The sequence below is a fragment of the Sebastes umbrosus genome, chromosome 9 (assembly GCF_015220745.1).
Source record: "Sebastes umbrosus isolate fSebUmb1 chromosome 9, fSebUmb1.pri, whole genome shotgun sequence".
Lineage (NCBI taxonomy): Eukaryota > Metazoa > Chordata > Actinopteri > Perciformes > Sebastidae > Sebastes > Sebastes umbrosus.
The window spans coordinates 9,517,872-9,529,956 of NC_051277.1; the positions used below are offsets into that span (position 1 = coordinate 9,517,872).

The window sequence follows — 12,085 nt, forward strand, 5'->3', positions numbered from 1 at the left end:
ATAATACAAAAAGATGTTGTCTTTTAGGTCTAGTCTATTTAGGATTCACAAAAACAACAAAACCAAACTAACTGACAGAGAGCTGAACAGTTGTGGTCATTTCTCCTGCATCATCACAGCTACATGAATGACCTCTGGAGGAAAATCAAAACAAACATTATTCTGGTGGCTGAAAAAAAACGTCCCGTTCCACTCCGAGCTTTATTTATCTTCTCATGTAGAGCTTACAAAGCACGGAAATGCTCTGTTACAGGCATTGATCAAAAACTGCATCTGATCAGAGCAGCTAGAATTAGATGAAGGAGGAAACAATACATCCTGCAGTAAAGCTGCTGCTGCTGCCTTCAGCGGACGAACCGGGCATATCAGTTTAGATTTTTAAAATTCATAAAACATATTCATATAACATAATGTCGTTGTCACACCGGAGGCACTAGCCTTGACAGCCAGCTAGACAAAGTTCCTCTCGCGGACATGTTAATCACTGGGACAACCTAATTGCCACCAATGTGCATCTTCACTTCATCTGACGCTGTTGTCTTAATCATGAATACAAAGCAGTTGTGTGGTTGTGTGAAGCCCCTCTGGATAAGAACATCTGCTAAACACCATCACAGTAAATGTAATTATATGCTTCACAATGGTACTGTTTATTGCAGAGCTATTGTAGTGGACTGCATTGGGTACATAGGTGTTGAATGTATATTTTGCATTAACTTCCTTATAGAAATACTTGAAATACTTAAAATATGCAGATGGCAGTGTGTGTTGTACAGTAGCAATTTCGTCAATAATCACATCGCACAAATTCCGACAGACTGTGCGCTCTTCCTCCTGTTTAGATGTAATCAAGCTATAATTGGTTTGTTATAATTACACATGGTAATCACTGGTGCTAAAGGCGACTGTAAAAGAAAGAGTTATCCATATACTTATAAAGAGGATGATACAGATGGTACGTGCACAAAGAATACTAAAGCCACATGCACTAAGACGATACACCTACCTGTGTCTAAAGTCTTTATTTCTATGACAGGGTACAGGGGGAGCAGGGAAAGAGGAAAAAGAGATCAAGACAAGGAAATTGGTTAATCTTAAAAGGATACGTTTGCTTCTCATTTTCAAGGTTATTTGCCCAATTAGACAATTTCCTTGTCATAGGAACGACTTATAAGCTTTAAAAGGCTAGTGTTTTTTCCTTCACGGTAGGAAAAAACACGCAGCTGAATCTCAGAAAGTCAGAGTATCCCCTTGAAGAATCAACACAGCCACTACAAAAAGTCGCAGGCAATGACAATCCATTTGGCAGAGAGGGAAATATGTACTCCTATCCTCATAAAGCCCCCATCCCGCATTACCACTGCTCTTCTCAATTTGGCTGCTCATATTGAGATATTGATTCTTCCACTTGATACATTGGCCACCGAAGCCATAATCTAAACACAGACTTTACGCTAACAGCATTTGAAAGAGGTTCAGGGAGTCCCATATGGAGTATTTGGACTATTATACAACAAGAGTGCATCATACATACCAAACACTGACAACACTGTGGTCTTTAAATGTTTTTTAAACGAGCCTAGATAAAAAATAAGCAAATATCCTGATATTATGCAAAGGAAATTGCACTTTTTCCTTCTGTACTGCTTTAAATCTACACTGCAACTGCCATCTAATGTGAACTAAAATTGTCCTCAGTGTGTCTTTTGTGTCAGACTGAATTTAATTTAGCCAACACAACAAGTTTTCCGAGTAGTGTTTTCTCTTCTTGTAAACAGGGTAAAATAGTTGCTTGGAGACACAAGCCATTTCTTAAACCATTATTTATCTAGGAAAGGGTTGCTGAGCATGCATGCTCCTTTAGAGCAGCACCCTGCTTCCCATTCATGGTGTTACACACACATCCTCCCACAGGAACTGCCCTGTAGTGGCTTATCACTGCACAGGTACACCGACCGTACGGGTGGGAATCACCCGAGGAACCACGTTATGATATTATCACGATACTTAAATCACATTTAGTTAAAGATAAGACATAGCGTGACATTAATTTAGTTTTTATTGTTTTGGGGGAAAGAGATCAGGGGTGGGGGGTATCTACGGGTCGCCTTGGGAAGGGAGGGGAGACATAGGGGTGTGCATCAGACCTGGAATGATAGTTTTGTATATGTACCTGTGTATGGGGGAGGGGATATATAAAAGGGGTAAAATGAATGATATGTAACATATTTTCTCTGCATCTAATATCTAATAAGATAGAGTTTTCACTCTGATCATCTCAGAGTTTTCATTCACATATCTTGAGGTCAGAGGTTAAGGGGTCCCTCTGAAAATTGTTTGTTGTTAATGTAAATCTAATTAAGAGTATTAAATACTTGACAAATCTCCCTTTAAGGTACATGTTGAACGGATAAAAATGTGCAATTAATGGCGATTAACTATGGGCAATCATGCAATTAATAACGATTAATGATTGATAGCCCTAGTTAATAGTTCTTATAATGAAAAGTCGATACCTGACGTCCATGTATCGATATAATATTACCACGCAAAATATCCCAATACCATGCTGTATTGATTTTTTCCCCTTGTCCCCAATCGGCAGGTTGCTGAGGTAGAGAGGAATGTTTCTTTCTAATCACTTCCCCTCTTAGATTTTCATTTGTGGTCCTTACGCTAACTTACAAACTACCCGCCAACGGCGTGGCGACCTACGTCCCTTTAAGGCAGCTTTCATATGTTTGTCATGTATGTGTCTCATAGAGGATGATGGCCCAATGTACATTTAATCAACATCTGCCACTTTGAAATAAGCCAACTGGCCGAATCGGAGTCATTGCCGAGTGAAGCCAAGTTGGCATGAGGGCGTAAATCATCCCAATTACACACTGAAGACAGGATGTCTTTCCTAATTATGGAGATGGATAGGGGAAAGATTTCAAATTTCTATGGGGTAGGGGGAAAGAGATGTGTGTGACTGAAAGTCTGTCCACCATGCCATTTTAGTTTCCCTCTTTACACTGGACGCTAAATGTAGAAATGTAAAGTGGGACCCAAACTGTTACCTATCCATAATCAAAAACATTTTAGGGGTCAACTACAGTATGTTGCATGTTTTTGCTTGTTCTTGTTGAACTGGAGAAAATAATACAAATTAATATAATAATAAAATAAAGAATAAGAAGTAATATAAAATCACTATAATAACACAAAACACTATCTTTTGTCCTTTCATCTATAATTTATAAAAATCCCTTAATGCTTGAACCTTGAAATTTGTACCATTTGATGAAGCGACAGAGGTATAGAGTCAATAATTGTCCCAAACTAACATGTAACATGCTCTTAAAACATTCCCAACAATGAGGACTTGACCTTACCTGAGCTCCATGATACTCGTGACGTTGCCCGATGGGTAAATGCGTCGGATGTAGTTGAAATCTCCGACGTACAGACTTCCGTCGATGCCCCAAGCCAGAGCCACTGGCGCCAGCAGCTTGTTGCCCTGGGCCTGCCCGTTACAGCTGGGACACGAGATGCTTCTGCGCCGCCCGTTCCCCATGACAGTGGAGATCACAGGGGGCTGCAGGGAGATGAACTGGTTCTCCCCGCTGCCTTTGTAAAGAATGCCTGGGAAAAGAAAACAGCAGTTATGTGCAGGTGTGAAAGCGTGATGGATGTTTGACACTGATAGCAGGTACTGGACTCATTATTTAACCAGGAAGTCTCCAGAGATGCATCTCTCTTACAAGAAACAAGAAATACCCCATAAAGGAAACTGCAAAATTCAACATATTAAAGGAATAATTTGACATTTTAGGAAATACACTTGCTTGATTTCTTGCCCAGAGCTAGATGTGACAATTATGCCTACCTAATTAATGTTGTGTCTGGCTTGTTTAATCCGTACACAAATAAGACAAGTTGTGGTTTTAGAGTTATGTGCTGCAATTATTTATTTCCCTCTGCTTCCAGTGTTTATGCTAAACTAGGCTAGCCACCTCCTGGTAATAGCTCCGTACTTAAAGTCGAGATGAAATGAAAAAATTATTTTTTTATTGCCTAAACCAGGGGTCAGCAACCTTTACTATCAAAAGAGCCATTTAAGGCAAAGAAAAGAAAAAAAATCTGTCTGGAGCCGGAAAACATTTAAGCATTGTGATGAAGGTAACACAGTTTATAGTCTAAGTATATAGTATATAAGTCTACTGTAGTGAGGTCCAAATTGCAAATGTACTATGGAGTATTAGGGCCACATTGAGATTTCCAGAATAAAGTCATAATATTACGAGAAAAAAAGAAAGTAACATGTAAAATTACTACTTTATAATATTATGACTTTATTCTCATAACACTGCGACTTTTTTCTCTTAAACTTCTGACTTTATTCTGATAATATTACAACTTTTTTTTCACGTAAACTTCTGTCTTTATTCTCATAATATAACGACTTTTTTTCTCGTAAACCTATGACTTTATTCTAGTAATATTATGACTTTATTCTTGAAATCTTCTCTTCAATGTGGCCCTAATACTGTGTCGTACCATCATACATTAGACCTACAACAATGATAAATAAAAATGAAAATGAAAACAAAAATTCAAGGTTGGCCTAAACCTAAAGAAGTTGTAGTTTTATTGCTTAAACCTAACTTTTTTTTTTGGCGTAAATCTAAAGAAGCCATTGTGTTCGTGTTCAAAAGGTAACATTTCATTCAGTTTCACAGCATGTTAGAACGTGTTGCTTTTAAGTTTCATTTTCACTTTTACAACGTAGTAGGCACAGCAGGCCCCAAATATCCATGGTGCTTATAGCAACTGATAAAGCCTATTTAATGGCCTGATAACAGTCAAATCGGGTACACAGCAGTCTAAATGCCATTTCACAAACTTGAAATTATTATATAATTTAAAGGAGTTTAATTCAGCTCTCATAATCACTTTTATTCAACCATAATCCAGCATTCTGTTCTTTAATAATAAACGAGAGCTTCTTATTGTTGTAGATCTGCTGTTCATCAGCTAGTCAGTTATATTTCAGAGGTATAAAAGGCCTTTTTTAAGATTGCCTTCAGGACACATGGCAAATATGTTTTTCATAAAAGTAAAAAACATGATGGTTTGAATTTTGTTTGTGTCGTGAGTAAAGATCAGACAATGATGTGATTTAAGTACAGTATAGTATAAATACAGGGAGTAGAGGCAGTACACAGACAACCAACTGACCATCACTCTAACTGATATACCATAATACTTAAGTCCCTTGTACTAGTATAAAAGTGCTTCAGTGGGTCCCTGAAAACTTTACACAGAAGCTGAATCTTATGCAAAATAATGTTTGTTTAAGTTGCCAGGGAGCCGCTTTTCCCCAAGTCACAGAGAGGTGGTAAACATAAAGACTTCCTTCTAATAACGTACATTTCACCGAGGACTCACCGAATTTGGTGACTCACAACAGATTAATATTTTAACAAGAGGCAGATATAACTGGCTTTTTAGGGTGTGTGTGTGTACTGATATAGAGGGATTCTCTTCAAAGGGGAAACACACATCAAAAGGGAAGAAGTTGCATGCTGGAAGCACTTAATTATTCACATCCAGCAACTTGTTTGAATTCACACACTGCCTCTGTCCTAATTAGCGGATCTATGACACCACTGAATGGCCACATAATATCGTTCTCCCACAGCGTTATCCCGTAAGCCATCGCAACCCTCGATGTATGTGAAATCGAGCGTGCGGCTGTGCTGCTTGTCCCTTCGCTGATTAGTTCCTTTCATTGATTTAATTGATTGAAGGGCAAATTCAAATGAAGGCACGGTCTGGCGAGACTCCTGACAGGACGATCTGACCAATCCGTCTTTTGTATCCGAGAGCATTATACATGAGCCTCTAACAAAGACAAATAGGTCCGGGGGACGGCTTTATGCGTGACGCCATCAAACGCGCGACCTTGGGACTTTAATTGAACTGTGATCCATGTGTCTGCTCACTGAACGAAACGCACGCCGTGATGGAAACTCTAACCGAGCTGAAAGGTTGACGCTGCACCCAGAAACATAGCCACAAATAACAAATACGCTATATAATCTGACTAGAATTTTAATGTCTGTTTGTGTAATGGCTCCTTTAACATTCTCTGGAAAGACAGACGTTCCTCATATTCGGCAGCCTAATGCAGTGTGTAGGACATGGATCAGTTGCAGCAGTCTCGCAGTTTGGCTGACGTTCACTGCTCAGGTCATTTTGGCAAGCCGCCGCCGGTCCTCTCTATTTACACTTCCATCACAGCTTACTGTACACATAAGTCTTATACCAAAGGCTATTACACGGCGTGATAGAATGGATTAAATACACTTATCAATCATCAGCTGCCACCCACGATCACGCCACACTTAGTATGGACACTATACTCTTTCACTTTTATCTTTATCACACACACAACTTCTGCTGCTCTCGACTTGAGAGGGAGTGAGGAGATTAAGGTTCAGTTTTCTTCCCTCAAGGACACTTGGTCATGACACATTACTGCTGATGATTTTCGCGAGGATGAAGCTTGTGACGTCTCAGCTGGAGTGCTGCACTGATGGGAATTTGGCTTCCGACTATCCGGTGCCCCAGGCTGAAGAGGGGGACTCCTACGGTGTCCGCACTAAAATGGCTTTGCAGTCATTCAATGTGTTTATGAATATTTTTTACTTTTATTTCAGTCTATTCTGATTTTGAAGCAAGCTTGGGGGAAAACTATAGAACCGTGAACAGAGCTGAAGTACTCGAGTCCTTTCACTTGTCTTGGACTCGTTCCTTGTTGGACTTGGACTTGTCTTGGTCTCCGGCTCGGCTATTGAGAACTGGTCAAGTTGTTCCTGGCTGCTGATTTGGGATCAGTTGTACAGACAGTTGCCTGATTCTACACAGTATTTCTCCCATATGCATTCAACAGCAGCTCAGCGCTGCTGATAAAAATATCCCCGAATGCAATTTGGGCTGCCACGGCAAAACAAGTAACTAATTTGTGAGGGAAATGTCTTTATTCTTTGATTTTTGGGTTGCTGGAAAAATATAAAAATAATGCCAATGACTGATATATTTGACTTCAGGACGTCTCTGACTACATTTTTACTGTATTAATTTAGATATTTTCCAAAGTAAAAGTCCCTAGAAGTGTAGGATTCAACTTTTTCCCACTAAAAATCACAATACATATCGAATCGGCACCCAAGTATCGTGATAGAATCGAATCGGGAGATAGGTGTATCGTCCCAGCCCTAGTAGAAACGTCAGTGGCAAATATCAGATCAAATTCAAGGTTCATTAATGAATGTTACGTTAGACTGTAATGATCCTCAAACCTTAACTCTATGCATTGATTAGTTTGATGTTAGAAGATGGATTAATATTGTTTATAGATTATTTCTGTCCATCTTAACTCATTAATGACCAATTAGCATTGGAGATACATTATGCCTATTATGGTCTTGAACAGGACTCGATTTGCTCTGGACTTGGTCTTGACTTGACTTGGACTTGATTAAGTTGGACTTGACCACTGCCCTGACCGTGAACAAAACTTTCTCATAAATACATTTAGAAAGAGCTTCTGTTGTTGTGTGAGACAAGCAGAAATACATTTTGGCAAAGCTCTGTTTTTCTGCCCGGGCTGAAACAAACTAGTGCTCCCTCGACAGATTTTGCAGAGGAGACATCAAGTCAAAGTACAAGTATGGCAGCTGAATGGATCAACCATTAGGGATGTGTCTGCTCATTGATTAGTATAAATGAATGTGTGGAGGCGTGTTCGGGTTTTGGATAGAAGTTGGTAAAAGAAAAAAACAAAGTCTCTGTCTGCTTGGCATAGTGAGAAAAGAAAAGTCTGAGAATCTGTTGTCTCTTTTACTCCAAGATCACTCCGACGCTGCTCCATCCAGCGAGGACACGGCACCATAAATGTAATGTAACTGCATGTCACGCAGCTTTTACCACATTATTAAACACTCAGACACAGTGAGACTCTGACGGTAAAATGGAAGTCGCCGAGTAATAATGGAAAGAACAATCCAAAATATAGATGTAGTATAAAATATGTCAGTCAAAGTTAATGCGATAATAACACTTTAACTTAACAAATTAGTTTTAATATCACTAATTTCTTTAACGCATAAGTTTTGGGGCAAGTCATAGTCAAGACAGCATACTGACAGCTGTTGTTGCCTGTTGGGCTGCAGTTTGCCATGTTATGATTTGAGTATATTTTTATGCTAAATGCAGTACCTGTGAGGATTTCTGGACAACATTAGTAATTGTTTTGTGTTGTTAATTGATTTACAATAATAAATATATACATACATTTGCATTAAGCAGCATATTTGCCCACTCTTATGTTGATAAATACTTGACAAATCTCCCTTTAATGTACATTTTGAACAGATACAAAATTGTGAGATTAATTTGCGACTATTCGCGATGAACTATGGACAATTATGCAAATAATCAAATTTAAATATTTTTATCAATTGACAGCCCTCGTCTAAAAATAAAATGACAGTGAATGTGAGTGTAGATGTGGATCAAGCATGAAGGCCATTTTCTATCTATAAAATAAGGCAGCAAATAAAAAACTAGAGGAGGTATTACTGAAATATTTGAGCAAGGAGAGATAACTCCTGTATGTAGAAACAGATAATTCCTCATTACGCCGACAAGGCCACCTTTCTGAATATGCTCGGTTTCTTTAATTGATTCCTTTCTTAGAATCATAACAGAAGGAAATCATTTGTTTGATAAAGGCTAATTTGAGCCGTGTAGTCGGGAAAAAAAAATGCTTTAATGCCGACATCACAGCTTCCGTGATGATTAATGGCACAAATGCAAGGCCGAGCTTCCATACCTGATAAAATACCGGAGCGCCCTGAGCAATGTCACCTTGGTGACACATAGAGCACAGAGATTGGTAGGGGAGGAGTAGGAGTGTGTCTTAATTGCACCCTGTCCTTCTTTGTTCTCCTTTGCACTGTGTCACTCTCTAAGATACCACCCAGGCTCTCACTGATCCACCGTGATAGAGGCTAAAAGTGGGCAGGAAAACCTCTCAGTTGCTTCATGTACGTGCACTGAGAGGTTCCCTGCCCACTGCTGTACAGTAAGCACACTCCGAGATACTGAGATGCTGAACTCTGGCTGTGTCCAATAAGAGTCAACTATGTTACCCTAGATAGAGACAAGCTGCAGATCGAGGGGAAGGCATATCCACTTGTAATGAAGAAAGGAGGGGCAGGAGGACATGACTGAAGCACAGACACCAGCAATTTGCCTTATCTAGTTTGACAGGCTCTGGAGCGAGAGCAGAGAGAGGGAGACGGCTTTTGCTCGGGTCTTTCGCCACAAACGACGAGAGGGGAAAAAAAGTCCTCAGATGTTCGAAGTGGTGCAAAAATGAAGCGGGAATCGCAACAAAAGAGCGATAGCAAAATGTCTGGAGCTAAACCGCTGTGCAGCTGCAGAGGACCACCGCTTGGTAACATGTTGGGCGAGGACATTAGTCAAGGTTTACAGCATGAAAGAATCAATACTGCAGCAGCAATGAAGGCAAACAGTGATATTTGGATTCATCTTCATGCCGGCCGCGGATATCGAACTGCATCCCTTGCCCAAAAACCCACGTGGGCCATAAATCTCAAATGTCAAAAAGTGGCTGAATGCAAGACTGAGTGATTCAGTTTGGATTGAGAAAATACAAGGGGATAAAAGAAGGTGCCGACTCCCAACCTCTGTACTAAAAATAAATGATTACAGATATGGTACTTTGATGTGAACACAGTATAAACTAGCATACCAAAGTCGCCAACAAAAGAGCTCACTGTCTTTGGGTTGAGCTAATAGGATTGCGGCATGAAACCCTTTTGGCGAATTGATTAAGCTCCTGTCAGACGGGGGGTACGTTTTGCTAAACTATTTTTGAATCTTCAAATTTAGTCAGACTTTGCAATTTATTTTTGGGGCGGCGCTGTGATAGGACAAGTGTGAAAAAAGCCTTGGGGAGGCTGCAGAGTTTACTGCACGAGAAAAAAAACAACTCTGCACCATCTGGTTGTTTTTTTATTTCTGTCATCACCGTTTCCGTGTACAAGTACAACCCTGTACATGATGATTTTTCATGAACAGTAGCATCCAATTTTCTAATGAATCCCGACACGCAGCACAGCTCAGTCTAATAAAGACTGCAGCATACATTAGCATATCACACGTGCTGCATCTATCTGTTGATCGCCAAAAAAAACGCATCTCACAACAACAGCTCCAACTGTGATGCTGCCACGGTGAAGGCTTTGGAGATGCGCGTGCTATACTTTGAGACAGGTGAGATGAAACGCAACGCACCAGCAGCAGTCAAGCTGGAGGCATATTTCAGTGTTCTTCTGCACACTTCACAAACTTCATGTTTTGGATGGCTTGACAGATTGGGTTCGGCAATGGGCCCTTGTGTCTGGTCTTTTAATGTTCAACAAAGAAGCAGGACAAAGTGGCACCGAGGTTTGAACAAAGTAAAGGAAGGCTCAGTTTCAGAAACCGGTTCTCTGACATGTTTTCCACAAACCGCATCCGACAAAAGACAGTTTGTGCAATCTCTGAGATGAGAGGAGACCGTTATACATGCAGAATGCATGGATGATATTACTGTGCAAACCCACAGAGTATTGTGGGATGAATAGTGTTGCCCCTGCCAATTGTGGGTGTGCATGTAAGATGCTATAAAGGTCTATATTCAAGATGTAGGCAGAATGGAGTTACACAAACATTCCTTATAAAAACACACCTCCTCTGGTTGCAAAAATATCTGGGAAACATCTTCTGAGGGTTACTTAAAGCTCCATGGACCGGACCAAAGAGACAGTGGCTAAAGCCAGATTTATACGTATGTGTCAGGCTGCTCTGTAGCTTCACCAGAGCTCATGTAAACCTCTTCATAAATGTAACTACACATCAGGGCTGGGGAGATGCCGCACAGCGACCACAAGAATTGTGATTGGTCAGCTCGGCCTGCTTGCATTTTCTCCTACGCGTTTCTGATGGCAGTGAAGATTAAGAGAATAACATGTACAATTCAAATTCAATATCAGCTCCATGAATAAATAAAAAAACAATAGTCTATTTTCATGCACAATTAGCCACATAAACACTTTAATAGCGTGCTGTTTAACCGGTGAACCTCATTAACCTCTTTGCCCTCACCGGCCCCACTGGTGGTGCCTCATAAATAAAGAAGTACTATTTATTCACACACTGAGGTGATAAATACATACCATATATATTGTGTCATTTAGGAGCTGAGTCTATGCAGAACTCTGAGCATCAGGCATTTGCACTTGAAAGAAAATAAATGCATTTTTAAAGTGATTTATCCACCTATTGCGCGGGAATCCAAATGCATGAGTGGCATAGTAATTACTGGCAACTTCATGGTGATGTACACTTAAGTGATGATAGCCGCCGATGTCAAACCTGTTGCCCCCGATAAAAAGCTCAGGAGTTGACTTTATTTCAGCTTTATTTCCCGCACGGTGCCGGGAAGCAAATCAGGAAAGAATGAGGGAGTGTGGGCGTACAATCCGACTCTTAAGGGAGGAAGCTTGGAGTGCAAAGGCATACTGGGTAATGCTGGATGTTTTATAGGGATGTTAGTACTGATATCATTGCACATCAGATCATTTTGCGCCCTCCTGATGGTCACATAAAGGACCATTTCATCCTAAAATGGGATTTTGCACCACAAGAAGGGACATTGATAGATTTGAGCTTTCTTTCTTTATCTCTACATTCAAATGAAAAGTTATGTTTGAACGTTTATCTTCCTGATGGAATTTGGTCTATCATCAGCACAATGACCTCTAAAACTAATGACCCGATTATGGCTTAACATCAGGAAAACGTTAACAAGACACTATTTCAGGACAGCTCAGTCTGCATGGAAGCATTGTACACACTGTGCTGCACTGTACCTCCCAATGCTACAAACATACCTGTCTGAATCTGGTATGTGACTGTCTACAAAAACTGAGAGAGGATGGAATGAGAAACTGGTCTATAT

The 12,085-nt window shown here is 40.2% G+C and overlaps 1 protein-coding gene across 6 annotated transcripts in view; it reads right to left on the bottom strand.

The window, feature by feature from the left end:
• The window catches only part of si:dkey-237h12.3 (teneurin-3), a 175,908-nt gene that overhangs the window by 22,243 nt on the left and 141,580 nt on the right, over nucleotides 1-12,085 (bottom strand). For 4 of the 6 annotated variants that reach the window (XM_037780026.1, XM_037780024.1, XM_037780022.1 and 1 more), the window contains 2 exons: nucleotides 3,381-3,630; nucleotides 1,007-1,027 (listed from right to left, as the gene is read on the bottom strand). In XM_037780026.1, coding sequence (XP_037635954.1) covers nucleotides 1,007-1,027; nucleotides 3,381-3,630 — 271 coding nt within the window. The remainder of the gene's footprint in view (nucleotides 1-1,006; nucleotides 1,028-3,380; nucleotides 3,631-12,085) is intronic. The other 2 variants (XM_037780025.1, XM_037780023.1) reach the window with 1 other exon arrangement.